This window comes from Mytilus edulis, chromosome 6 (assembly GCF_963676685.1).
Source record: "Mytilus edulis chromosome 6, xbMytEdul2.2, whole genome shotgun sequence".
Classification (NCBI taxonomy): domain Eukaryota; kingdom Metazoa; phylum Mollusca; class Bivalvia; order Mytilida; family Mytilidae; genus Mytilus; species Mytilus edulis.
This window is the reverse complement of record NC_092349.1, coordinates 37,161,190-37,176,087: the sequence shown is the minus strand read 5'-3', so window position 1 is coordinate 37,176,087 and position 14,898 is coordinate 37,161,190. Positions and strand designations below refer to the sequence as shown.

The following is a 14,898-nucleotide window of genomic DNA, read 5'->3' as shown; positions in this document are numbered from 1 at the left end:
AATATAACTGTTGCAATTGACTGTATCCCACAAATATTGGTCAGGAAGAATTTCATTTAAATAAATGATGGGTAACTAGAAACAGAGTCAAATATATTATCACATTACAACTTTGAGACAAGAGCCTGCATTATCACTGACATTACAATGTCTGAGGAGAAGTTATCAGCAATGTCACAATGTGTGGGGAGACTCTCTTAAGTTGGAGAAAAAGACCAGTAATAGAAAGATAAACAGATAATCAGTTTTTATACCACCACAAAAAAAATTGCTGACGTATATTGGTATCGCGAAGATGGGTGGTTTCTGGATAATTTCTTTAGTATAAGTAAACAGAATTCAATAAAATTTTAACACAATGTTTATAATCACAAAAGGAAGCTTGGAATGGATTTTTGGAGTTATGGTCCCTAAGGTTTAAGAATTAGGGCCCACAGGGCCCAAAAATAGCATGTATCTAGTGTCAGAAAAATAAGTTGGGTATAAGTATTTCAATTGGTCTGAAATTGTACCACAATGTTTAATACCATAAGTAGAAGGTTGAGATGTTTTAAGGGTTATGGGACAAACAGTCTAGGAATAAAGGGTCAAAAACAAGCATTTCATGTAGTTTCAAGTCAATAAATTGGAGTTATCTTTCTTTGTCCAGAATGGTTGTTGAATTACCTAAAACCAATGCTTTATATAATCTTCTCTGAAAATTGGAGTTATCTTTCTTTGTCCAGAATAGAAGTTGAATCAACTTAAATCAATGCTATATACAATATTATACAATGCAATATTCACTTTACTACCAACTGATAAATTAAAGCAATCTTTACCATTCAGTGATTACAAGCACTTTGAAAACCATTCTAGGGTTATGCCCCTTTACAAGTGGAAAAATTGAGGATTTTTTAGTTTCTGTTCTCTTAACTAAAGTTTGTCTCAACTGAATTTAATTAAATGTGTATATAATGCTTATAACCTCTAAACTCAGTTTAAGTTCAATTTTTGGCAGCTTCACTTTACAGTTCTTGAGTTATGCAAAAAAAAAAAACATTTATCGTCCCCTTCCGACAGACTCAGCGTTTTCTCAAGACAATACTCGCAAATGGTGTTCCTTGCAACATTTACATGTCTTTCAAAAAAGCTTAGTTGTAAATGATAAGTTTCCATAGTTTTGTTAGTTTATCAGATGATAATTTAATTTTGGATGTAACACGTCTTCTAATTGGCTGACATCTTTTTGTTTATCAGCTCATAGACATAAATTTGTCAAGTGACCTTGAGGTCATCAACTTTTTTTCATGGTTTACTCTGGTTTCAAATGGAATTTAGAATTAAATGATAAGAAATGACTAATATTTTTTCTGTCTATTCGAAATAACATTATAAATGTGCTGCACACTTTAATAGTTTTGCACCTCTTTTTTTATGTTATTTCTTCATAGACAGTTAAAATATTACAGTCATTCCTTAGATATAATTAGCAATACCTCATCTATTTTGTGTTTATATAATGATTTTAAGGTGTACATATCTGTCTGGCAGGGTCCATAGAACCTTGACCTTATTTCCATGGTTCGTCCGTCAATGTTATTTTTTAATGGTTTGTCGGTTTATCAGGTACATAAACCGATAGGTCTACTGTATTTGGTGTATGGATTGGTTATAATGTGAAAGTGTAAGTTTTGTAGGGTTCATCATTCTCATTGTCCAATGTTAAAATAAGCAGACTAGACATTAAAATTAGTTAGTTTTGCCTTGACGTTTATATGACATATTCTTCCAGCAACTGATATGCAATTGAAATAGTGAACTGCTGAGGATTCTCCCTCAAGTAGTTACATTTTAGTTATTGCTTGTGTGTGCTTAAAATATTCAGTGTAAAATATTTCCAGCATATATGGGCGAAAATCAAATACAACATGGCAAATATGTAGAACACGCAAGCCTTAGGGAGATTATCTTGGAAGGAGCAGGAAATTGGGAATTGTGGATTGGTCGTTGATCGATAAAAGTCCAGTGGTATTTCATCGTTGCATTTCCAGGACTAATTGAAGATGGTTTGTTTTAGGAAGAGTCATAATCTTGGAAATGCTACCCTTCACATAATTGCTACATTAGGTTCTTACTTGTACGTATCTTCAACAAATGATTTTTATATGTAACCGGAAAATGTATGATCATTTAAAGTTTTACAATACAAGAGTACTGTAGATAATATTCTCGGAAACTTGAACACAGCTTTAATTCACCAGTTTGAGTACTGGGTTGGTGAAAGTGATAAACAAATGATTTCTGAGCACTTAGCTCGTGTTTTCATTAATTTGATGTTTGGATTGTTGGAAAGAATCCCTTAATGAGTTTGAGGTCACTTAATCAGAAGACAAGGGCTTAGCAGTTACTGGTCGTTGTTCGATAAACGTCCAGTGGCAAATATTTCATCGTTGCATTTTCGGAACGTCTGGAAAAGGGTTTGTTTTAGGAAGAGTCAGAATCTTAAAAATGATACAATATTATCCTCGGAAAATACACTGTTTTAATTCACCAGTTTGAGTACCGGGTCGATAGTGGTGATAAACAAATTATTTCTGAGCACACAACTCGAGTTTCTGAAATAACCATCATCAGGTACAATCGAGACCACAACTGTTTAGAAAGCTGAACAGGTTTAAAAATAATAAATAATGCGGGTTTTTTTTATCATATGCTTCACAAAATTCAAACAAACTATAGACCTTTTCCATATTAAAATTCTCGAATAATTTTATATATCACTCAAGATTGAACGATAGGTTTATTGCGGAATATATTTACATGTCTTCCCATCAGGGACAAGTGTGAATCTCACATTTAAGGTTTTTTTACTGATCATAAAGTGTAAGTATAATTTATAACAAGGAATTTTGGAACAATGAAGGGATGGGTCTCAAATAATTTGGAATGATGTCCACAATTTATATACCCTTCAATATAGTTGTTCCTTGATAAAATTTGTATAAATCGTCCTATGTCTCATCCGAGTTCTTATATAACGACTTCCTTCAAGCAACGTGATTCTACACAATAAAATTACAAGCTACATGTACATGGGCGGAAAATAAAAATACATAAAACACAAAAAACAATAGTTTATTACTTCTTTCCAAGGGTTTCCCAGTATGACTTAGCCACGTCAGTATCTGGGTGGCCAAGGATTGGGTCTATTACTGGGTCAATATGAGGGCCGAAATGAATTCCTGAAAGGCCTGATAATGGATCTTTGTCTCCATAGCTTTCATCTTTCTCTGGTGAGTGAGGTTCAACTGTCGTATATGGCGCATGTGTATAATGATGGTTGCCAAATAGATCTGTAATTACAAAACAGGTTCATTGTATTGTATTTCCGCTGAACATTTGTCACAGAAATGACTTATTAAATCCTTGAACAATACTACTATATATTATTGTGACGAGATTGTTTCCCGTAGTACGTAGTAGATACTTATCCAGCCGTAAGCGTTGATAGGAAAATACTTCTCAACTCGATCGGTTAGAGCGCTGCCTTGTAACACAGAGGTTCCGGATTTGAGTCCCGGAGGAGAGAAGTTGATTTTTGAAAATAATGCTATCCGGTTATATATGTTGAATATTGTAAGCTAAACGGGAAGAACCATTTACCAATGTTTACCCCTGATATTTTGGCATTTTCAAAAAGTTGTTCAATCTTCCTTAAAATGTTTTCGTTTATGTATATATTGAGGATGCATTATGTAGTTAGATATGATTCTTGCCATTTCTTCAAATTATATAAGCATAAAGATGACTAAAAATCTTTATCCCATGAAAAATGAGTAAGAAGATATCCTTTAATATTAAATTTTTTTAAAGTTGGAGATTAGATTTGATGTTTACCGGTTCGTTGAAAGCTTCCACATGGTCTCGTAGCATTATAATGTTAAAAAGACTCCCCCTTATCTTTGTTAGTCTTCTATGATTTTTAATTTTAGTTTTAGTTTCTTGTGTATATTTCTGAGTTTAGTACACGACGTTCATTATCACTGAACTAGTATACATTTGTTTAGAGGACAGCTGAAGAACGGTTCCGGGTACGGAAGTTTTTCGCTGCATTGAAGACCATTTGGTCTCCTTCGACTGTTTTCTGCTCTTTGATCGGGTTATTGTTTCTTTGACACATTCCTCGTTTCCGTTCTTAATTTTAGCGTTATATAATGTAAGAGTACCTCCTAATCCACAATCGTGACAACATGGATGTGCTCCACAACAGTCAAGACATGTTCCAGGGTTCTGTTCATTGAATAGATCATCTACAAGGAATCTCTTGGCTGGAACAACTTGTTTACCGTCTACTTGTGTACCAACTATCATAGGAAAAATATAAGAATGTAATCCGCAGGTAAATTCATCGAAAAAAACTGATTCGTTTGTTTACAAATATATGATTTTACCGCTGAACTAATTACATCACGTTATTGCACTAATAGAAAAATAAGAAGACGCGAATTGTTTATCAGTTAAATGAAAGGCACTTTTATCTATTATCACTTAATGTCCATATTCTAGTTCATATATTGATATAAGAAGGTGAGGTATGGGTGCCGATGAGACAACTCTCCATAAGCAATAACTCGTTCCGGAATTAAGAGACAAAGACACATACACACACGTCATGTTTTTGTTATTGTGGAATTAAAAGATAACCTTATCTACCACAGAGTATTATAATTAATATGTTTTATTCTGCCAATTTTCTCTATACCCTTATGTGATGGATGCCGGGATCTTAGATATGCGTGATATAATCTTAACTATACAGATATGATAGATATATGTAGATTCTTACATTGATACCAGTGGATTATCGGATTTATCCAATCGAGATAGTTAAATTATCAATTTTAAAGTCCGAGCCGCCTCGGCGAGGACTTTAAAATTTATAAGTTAACTATCGAGATTGGATAAATCCGATAATCCACGAGTAACTATGTAAGAATCTGTTTCTCTAATGATTAAAAAGACATTTTCTTTTTTTGCTACCGAAAAATCCCTTCGAGTGCCTTTCACATTGCACGAAGTTGTCAATTTCATTAACACCTGTTATCAAATTTTGATTCATCCAGTTAGCTAAAAAGGTCATGACCCTTAAAATTTTCCAATGATCTTTTGAGATCACCAGCAACCACACGTTGATTAATTTTTTGTATACAATGGGTTCGTAAAGGGATAAATTTCCATAGAATTAGAGAAAACATATTTCACGTACCTGCAGGTTTCAGCAGAGATAACAGATCGTTGTCCAGTCCACAAGTATTACAACAGGGTGATGGCCCACAACACATCAGGCATAGTGGTGGCCTATCTGATGGTAACTTTAGATCACCAATGAAAAGAGCTATGAAAGAAACAAGAATGGAAGATGTTCAATTAGCACAGACATATTATTAATTAAGGAGGCTCGCGGGTACAAACATTTTAGAAAAAAATAAACTTTTGCTTTTTCATTACAAAATTTATTTATTACACTATTAGTTATTACCATATAATAAATCGGTACAAAAATCAACCAAACAAATCGTTTCGGTTTGGCCAGAGATGACTTTAAAATGTTTATGTCATTGAAAAAGCTCCAGATTATCTCCCTTAGGTGACAAAATGACATTTTGGGGCATTAAAAGTTTAAGCGATTTCTGTAATTTAGTGCTATATTTTATTTCGATATCATCTCTATTTCACCTATTAGTTCAACAGAAAAAAAGGACATTTACAAAAATGTTTGCTTCTTCAGGAGGTAAATTGTGAGCTTAAATTAACGGTGACCCCATTTTAAGCTCACCTGGCCCGAAGGGCCAAGTGAGCTTTTCCCATTACTTTGCGTCCGGCGTCCGGCGTCGTCCGGCGTCGTCCGTCGTCGTCGTTAACTTTTACAAAAATCTTCTCCTCTGAAACTACTGGGCCAAATCAAACCAAACTTGGCCACAATCATCATTAGGGTATCTTGTTTAAAAATTGTGTCCGGTGACCCGGTCAACCATCCAAGATGGCCGCCATGTCTAAAAATAGAACATAGGGGTAAAATGCAGTTTTTGGCTAATAACTCAAAAACCAAAGCAATTAGAGAAAATCTGACAAGGGGTACAATTATTTATCAGGTCAATTTCTAACTGCTGTAAAAATTTCAGATGAATCGAACAACGCTATGTTGGGTTGCTGCCCCTGAATTGGTAATTTTTAGGAAATTTTGCTGTTTTTTTGTTATTATCTTGAATAGTATTATAGATAGAGATAAACTGTAAAAGCAAAAATGTTCAGCAAAATAAGATTCACAAATAAGTCAACATGACCAAAATGGTCAGTTGACCCCTTTAGGAGTTATTACCCTTTATAGTCCATTTTTAACCATTTTTCGTAAATCTTAGTAATCTTTTACAAAAATCTTCTCCTCTGAAACTACTGGGCCAAATTAAACCAAACTTGCCCACAATCATCATTGGGGTATCTAGTTTAAAAATTGTGTCCGTTGACCCGGTCAACTAACCAAGATGGCCACCATGGCTAAAAATAGAACATAGGGGTAAAATGCAGTTTTTGGCTTATAACTCAAAAACCAAAGCATATAGAGCAAATCTGGCATGAATTTAAATTGTTTATCAGGTTAAGATCTATCTGCCCTGAAAGTTTCAGATGAATCTAACAACTGGTTGTTGGGTTGCTGCCTCTGAACTAGTAATTCTAAGGTTATTACGCTGTTTTTGGTTATTATCTTGAATAATATTATAGATAGAGATAAATTGTAAACTGCAATAATGTTCAGCAAAATAAGATTTACAAATAAGTCAACATGACCAAAATGGTCAGTTGACCCCTTTAGGAGTTATTGCCCTTTTTAGTCAATTTTTAACCATTTTTCGTAAATCTTAGTAATCTTTTACAAAAATCTTCTCCTCTGAAACTACTGGGCCAAATTAAACCAAACTTGCCCATAATCATCATTGGGGTATCTAGTTTAAAAATTGTGTCCGTTGACCTGGGCAACCAACCAAGATGGCCGCCATGGCTCAAAATAGAACATAGGGGTAAAATGCAGTTTTTGGCTTATAACTCAAAAACCAAAGCAAAAAGAGCAAATCTGGCATGGAGTTAAATTGTTTATCAGATCAAGATCTATCTGCCTTGAAAGTTTCAGATGAATAGAACAACTCGTTGTTGGGTTGCTGCCTCTGAATTGGTAATTTTAAGGAAATTTTGCTGTTTTTGGTTATTATCTTGAATAATATTATAGATAGAGATAAACAGTAAACAGCAATAATGTTCAGCAAAGTAAGATTCACAACTAGTCAACACGACTGATATGGTCAGTTGACCTCTTTTGGAGTTATTGCCCTTTATAGTCAATTTTTTACATTTTTCATAAATTTTTGGTAGATTTTTAGAAAATATTTTCCACTGTACTTACTGGGTCACTTCATTATAGATAGAGATAATTGTAGCAACAAGAATGTCCAGTAAAGTAAGATCTACAAACACATCACCATCACCAAAAGACCATTTTGTTATGAATTTATCTGTGTCCATTGTTTAATATGCAAATAAACCAAGGTGAGCGACACAGGCTCTTGAGAGCCTCTAGTTTTATTTCATTTTTCTATTAAGTATATGATAACGTTCATTTATAGAAAAATATAGCGAAATCCTATATCAAAAAACAAAATGGATTTATACCCATTGTTAAAGTGTTTTGTTGACCTTTTTGTGGTCTTTAAATTTTTGCTGTTGCGCGGTGAGTGTCTCATCAGAATATCAACTTGGTATATTCCGCCTTTTTATAACAGTGGAATGCAAAAATAACAGAGAATAGAGAACAAGACGTCATCACATTTAAAAATTAATCACAACTCGTTCCGGAATTAAGAGACAAAGACTCAATCCAAGACAGGTTTTTACTATTCTCGATTTCGAAAAAGGAAAAGGAATTTTGCTTACCCTGTGAAACAGTCAAAAATCCGAGACACAGAAAGGCCAACATGTTTGATGTGTGTTCACAATTCGTTACTGGTCTATATGCGAACGAATTGTGGGACAACGATACCTATAATAACATATTGGGAAAGATGTCACATGTTTGGATATTCCGCAACACGTCGAAGTACGAAATGTGACCTATGGAACCTCAATGACCCTACTCTTATCTCAGTTTACTGTTACACCTTTGTCGTATATCTTTGAGCTATAATTTATAAACCACAAATAGAACATTTCCTGTATTTAAATCTCATTTGAAATAAATCCTACTTTTTGCAGAATAATGCTTAGATTTAAAAACTCGAAGCCAAATACAAGTAGAAATACAGAACTGTTATACATGAAAGTCATCCAAGAGATAGTAATTGCGAGTACTAGAGCAGTGCACAGCAACCTCTGTCAGGTACCCGGTAATGATTTTAAAGAAAATCAAACAAAATTTCCGATAAATTAATTGAACTAAACTAAGACTACATGATTAACAAGTTGGAAGCTGTCAATAGAAAGAGAGGAGTCCCAGAAAATGAAATGAACCTAACTGTAGATGTAGTTAAGTAATACTATAACATGCAAAAAACCCTAGTCAAAATTAAAGTCGTGCATGTGCAGTCTACATTGACAGTGTCAGATCGAAAATGGAAAAAATGATGCCATATGCTCTGCATCAGATATGAAAGGTAGAGCAGCGATCAGATACTATTCATTCAAGAAACGTACTAGTGCAACTATGCGCACCAATTTCAATGACAATATTTTCGGTTGTAGGATAAAAATGCAAAACAAAATGATTTAAAATATTTTTATCCTGAACATAAAAGCTTGGTCTGTATTGATTACCAGTCACCTGATGGAAGTGTATGGCCGTGACATTCAGATGTCAGACGACTTACCAAAAGCTTTTCAATCTACCATGAAGTGAAAAAAAGCCATCTGTTCTATGTACAGGACTAATTCCAAAGTATGTGCTGGTGTCGAGTCCCAGAAATGTTGGAATCGGTTGATATTTCTGCTCTCAAAACATAAATGAATTGTTGAAGGCCGTACTTTAACCTATAATGGTTTACTTTTTAAATTGTTATTTGGATGGAGAGTTGTCTCATTGGCACTCACACCACATCTTCCTATATCTATCTATGAACTTATAAACATTTGTTATTTGAAATTGTTAAAAAATGGAACTAAGTACCAACACCCTAAACAGTGTGAAACGGTATGACAATACGAACAAAAATGAAGTTACGCCAAGGGCGATAAGTGCAAATTTACCTAAAAATATGTACTTTGAAGGAAATATGGAATGTCGAATTGCGGCTACTGTGCACCGTAGTAACAAATCCGTTTGAACATCAACAAAAATGGAAAGACAGCGACTAGTACTGTGGATTCATTATTATTCGTTGGATACTAATTTTCATGGATTTCGTGGGCACAGTTGAACCACGAAATTAAATGTTCAACGAATGACAAATTTTCTTTTGGCTTGTATGCAGACTTCGGCAAAACTACGAAATCAAATATCCACGAACATGTAAGTTTTCCTCAATCCACGAAAATTGATACCCACGAAAATAAATGAATTCACAGTATGTGATTAGTTATCAAAAGTACCAGGATTATAATTTCATACGCCATACGCGCGTTTCGTCTACATAAGACTCATCAGTGACGCTCAGATCAAAATAGTGAAAAAGCAAAAACATATACAAAGTTGGAGAGCATTGAGGACCAAAAATTCCAAAAAGTTGTGCCAAATACGGCTAAGGTAATCTACTCCTGGGGTAAGAAAATCCTTAGTTTGTCGAAAAGTTCAAAGTTTTGTAAACAGAAAATTTATAAAAATGACCATATAATTGATATTCATGTCAACACCGAAGTGCTGACTACTGGGCTGGTGATACCCTCGGGGACGAAACGTCCACCAGCAGTGGCATCGACCCAGTGATGACATTGTTTAGCGGCTAAATGCCTTCCTTGACTGTACCGATCGAAAATATTCATATCAGGAAGAATATCACAAGCATGAAGACGAACAACGCCGTTAACTTTCAAATACAACATTGCAGAACTTAAATAAAGCTAAAATTTGCAAAGGGAATTAAATGTGGTCTGAAGCCTCCTGCCACCTTACATTAAATCCAACAAATGTTCGTATCCTCAATTGAATAACACATTGGAGTACCTGTCAAAAATGAAGTGGAATAAATCGATGATTAAATTTGGATTCATTTACATCTCATGTTCTTATATTAAGCATAGATTGATTTGACAAAATACTGCAACGTGTAAATTGGACTTTTGAAGAATGAAGTATGGTCATTTGAAATTCAATTGACGGAATTCTAAAAATATCAGAATTATCCGTTTTTCGGATTTGGTTAAATATAACATCGAAAAAAAGAAGTTTTATGAAACACAGGTGTTGAAATGAATCTCAATTATATGGTATTTTTTATAAATTTCCTGTTACAAAATTTATGATCATCAATGCTCTTCAACTTTGTACTTGTTTGTCTTTATATCTATTTTGATTTGAACGCTACTGATGAGTCTAATGTAGACGGATCGCGCGTCTGGCATATCTAATTATAATCCCGGTACCTTTGATAACTATTATTATCCGATCGTCCAAACAGACCAACAGACTGTACAACAGACATTCAGTCTTACGGGTTATTGATATGCATCGTTATAATTAAAAAGCCTTCACAATGTAATGCATTTGCCTATGCATGCTCTTATATGTTCCTCGTAAATAAATATGAAAAGGGTGGTATTTCTTCTTCTTTTTTTTTTGACATGTTGATCATCACTTCCAACAACATGCACCATAGCTAATGTTTGGTTTATTTACGGACACACACTTATTATCAAAATTTTCAATTTCTTCCCTTGAAATCATATACATATATAGTATAAATACGTCATATCAATCATGCGATCCTTCACTTCATGGTAACGCAATGGAAAAGTACATATATAAGTCTACTTTTATTGATTAGGACGATCATTTTATTCTTTTATATTTTAGTTGAATATATTTGTTTTACATAAAAATGTGAAATTGTTTGTATACATTTTTAATAAATGTTTATCGTAAACGCTACTTTTAGAAATAACTGCGTCATGAATCAAGTTGTAAAAATATACTGGATTCAACTGCCAAGTAGCAATTAACATATTACCCGTGATGCATATTATTTCCTTATATGCACTTCCATTAATCAATGCATTTCCTGGTTACGCAATGGACAAGGACTATGTGTTCCTCTTAAAACTACGAATTAGTCTTCGATAATTAATAAGCCTTGTCATTTTTGTTCTATTTTAGTTGCAAAAATGTGTTGTAATGAAGTCGTTAAAAGTTGCTGGATTCGACTGCCTTGATTAATCATGATTTACCAAAGTAGTAATTAACATATTACCAGTTATCGTATTTTTTTCTTATATGCACTTTCATTAATCAATGCAATAAATATCTTACCAATTTGGACATTGACATATAATCGACTCAAACAACTGTATTCGGGCACAAAGGAACAAGCTTTTTTTCGGTATAACCTAATTTGACTATTAGTTTAAATGCTAAAGAGGATTATGCATGTATGCAAAACTGCAAAACAGCTGAATCATTGATTTATAGGCATAAGCATTTTCATAATACATTGAATAATATGCTGAAGCGTTTGCGTTTTCTTTTGACTCTTTAAACAGTTATCGATTGTAAACTAATTACGTTTTCAAGCCGCAATATTGTTACTTACATTAGTTACGAAAGTAGTACGGTTAATATATAACTAAGTCTATCAAAAGATAAGCGTCCATAAAAAAAATTATCTTGTTATAACAGCCAATTGTTCATATTGGTGCAGATTCAATAACTTTGAAAGTTTAACCTTAATCTTTTGGCAGCTGTGACCTTGTTTTTATAACAAATTTAAAGTGAGTACAAAAACCTTTGAGGTAGGAACAATTTTAGAGCATGTCTGGACAGAGGTATATAAAACGTTATATGCTACTTATGGTTAAAAAAATAAAAAAACTTTTTTGATTTTAAGATTGAGTTCGTTTAACAAATACATGTGCATGATGTAATGAATGATGGTAAGTATATTCGAACATATATGTCCAGCTTAAATAATCTGCTTTGTGAAGATACTATTAGTTACACAGTGTGTTGGGGACCTAATACGAAATAAACGGGATCAGTTAATTCCATATGGAATGAGAGCGAAAATAACGGATATGGAACAAAGGGGATATGGCGAAAATAAATTGATCTGCTATCAAGTACCTTAAGTTTGACTTTTGATACTTTTCTTGAAATTCTCCAGTCATAAAATCTTTTACAAAAATCACCCTTCATTAGTTTAGTAACGCCAAGACGTAAATCTTGCGGGTGTGTTCTAGTATTATTTAAAACAAAGCAAGAAAAAAATAAATCTAATACGATAAGAATGCTGCATTTTTATTTGATATTTTTAGATTTGGTTGTACATTTTATTTAAGCGCAGGCTTATTAGATAAATATATAAAGTCACACAACGACTTTCATACATTTCACACATGGTTTTCGAATTGATAAACCGACAAAAAGAGCGAACAGCACACAATACATGCAATCAGACAGACAGTCAATTGTAGTAGATTTGTATAGAAATTAACATTTTTTATTTATGAGAAACATGAATCATTTCTATTAACTAAGTTAATTAATAAGTGGAGTTCACTGTAAAATTAAAACAAGAAAAATACAAAATGCACTTCGGTCAACGCTTTTACACCCCATTGAAGTTACAAAAAGAAGCATTCAATTTTTAAATAAATGTGTTTAGTTCCGATGCAAAGACCATACAATGTTAAAGGCAAACTATGCAATCTTAAATGACCTGACAACAGTATTGTAACTATTTCCTTTCTTAATAAGTCTGTTTAAAAGTTTTGTAAGCTTTGAGGTGAATACTGACATTTTTGGGCATGTTGAGTAATATTTACGAATTATTTCGTTGATGATAAGATTTAGTAAAAGTTTTGACTAATTTGTGATATCAAGAACCCTTGCGTAATAATTTTTCAGTAATACATAAATTTCTCTCGCCAAAATCTAATATGTTGTTTCATACACGAGCGAATAGTACAAGTTGAGATAAATAAACAGCGTAAGCGATAAGGGAACGTCACCATCTAAAAAATGGATAATTAACGATAGGAAATGAAAAACCATCTCTTTTATCATATATTTTTGTATTATGATTCCCTTTAATGATATAGATATCAAGATCGAGGAAAAGGCAGTGGTCATTGTTAGTATGAATCCAGCTACAATAAACAGACATCATGTGTAGGATAATTATAATTAACGTATTTGAGTAAACACTCAACTATGTCAATATATAATCGACACATTATTCTGACTAAAATCCCTCGTTTTCACTTTTACTCATCCATTCCAAATATTAGCCGTAAAGTAGATAATGCCATTAATTTCAAAGTCGTCTTTTATATCCGACCGTGGACCATCCAAAGAGGTCCTGCGCTCCAGGCGAACACGCTTTTTCTAAACCACTGGTCCTGTAAATGAACAAGCTCGAGGTGCGCATTAATAATGGGCTCAAAAGTTACCTCATTAGAATTATATCCTTTTTGAATATTCTTGGCAACAATTATCCAAAATGTGTTTACATAAAATTCATTGTGGATCGGCAACTGTAAACACAACTTGCTGCTATGGGTAAAAAAAAAAACAAAGGGGTAAATAAATTTATATAAGTAATCATCTATTCTAATATGACGTGCTTCTTTCGCTTTGTAAACAACATTGTGTGAAAATTCTCGATATATCTATACTTAGCGCAGACTCAGATATATACATAATAATGGATGTTACAATATACCTTCCACGTAAATCCACATGTATTTGAACCTACATTGCAAACGCTTTGCCAAATTTATTGTATTACTAATTTTAATTAAACAAAAACATTACAGAACTTTTATTCTTATTCAGATGCATAATAAAAAGAATTAATGTATTGCAACTAGTTTTGTTTATTTCCTAAATATAGTAACACTGTATATTTTGTGCAATGTCAATTTCATCATGGAACACTTTCTCTACAATGAGGGGTTCATTAAGGGATGCAAACAAGCTTGATATTTATGTTACGATTTAAAAAAAAAAATCAATATACTAATTTAAGCTGCAGTATAAAAACAAAATTTAGTCAATATCACAAAAATAAAAACTTTTTTGTAACCAACGAAGTTCGTTTAATATTGTATGAAAATGAAATTCTGAGGTTTTCTATTCTATTGCCTTTGATTCAGCGAGTCAACATGGCAGCTCCTTCTTTACGAAATGTCAATTTTGGATATGACGGTAGCTTACGAGAAAACATGTAAATTAAAAATCGGAAATATTGGGTTTGAGAATTAAACATAATTTTTCTAGCGGTTATTAACGAAATAATTAATGCAAGTTAAAGATGTATGAGAATATTTGAGCTTTATCTAACAAGGACTAAAAAGAACAGCTCCACACACGGCATACCAACCCTCGCTAACGCTCAGGATAAATTCGAATATCACGGCCCAGGCCATGTGTAAATTTCCAACAAATCTATGGCTTCCATGAATTATTTCTTAAATATCTAGAAATCCTTTATGTACAAGAAAATCTAGTGCAGCAAAATGTTTTGGTCAAGATGTACGTACTCACCATTTATGCAGACCCATATTGTCTGATACGACCTTTGAGGAGTTACTGTCCCTATATCACGAGATTTAACCAAAATTCATGTTTACGACAACGTCTAGCCGAATTTACATTTCAGATAAAGTCTGAAATACACACAGCTTTATTTATGATTTTGATAAATTTGCATAGTTTAATAAGCT

At 33.2% G+C, this 14,898-nt stretch overlaps 1 protein-coding gene across 1 annotated transcript; it reads right to left on the bottom strand.

Moving 5' to 3' along the window:
- Positions 1-3,101: 3,101 nt before the first annotated feature.
- Positions 3,102-8,107, bottom strand: LOC139526078 (uncharacterized). The gene is made up of 4 exons (XM_071321234.1): positions 7,966-8,107; positions 5,249-5,377; positions 4,209-4,346; positions 3,102-3,335 (listed from the first exon to the last, which is right to left on the bottom strand). Exons 1-4 carry the CDS (start codon positions 8,006-8,008, stop codon positions 3,121-3,123), a joined length of 525 nt encoding a protein of 174 aa, XP_071177335.1. The 5' UTR covers positions 8,009-8,107; the 3' UTR covers positions 3,102-3,120.
- Between the last annotated feature and the right edge of the window lie 6,791 nt (positions 8,108-14,898).

Bases quoted from the DNA above. Each gene is read 5' to 3' on its own strand.
- LOC139526078 (XM_071321234.1), bottom strand. From the start codon at position 8,008: ATGTTGGCCTTTCTGTGTCTCGGATTTTTGACTGTTTCACAGG. The intron at 4,347-5,248 runs GTACGTGAAATA...TTCCTATGATAG, and splicing joins ATCTCTGCTGAAACCTGCAG to TTGGTACACAAGTAGACGGT. The intron at 3,336-4,208 runs GTACTCTTACAT...TTGTAATTACAG, and splicing joins TCACGATTGTGGATTAGGAG to ATCTATTTGGCAACCATCAT.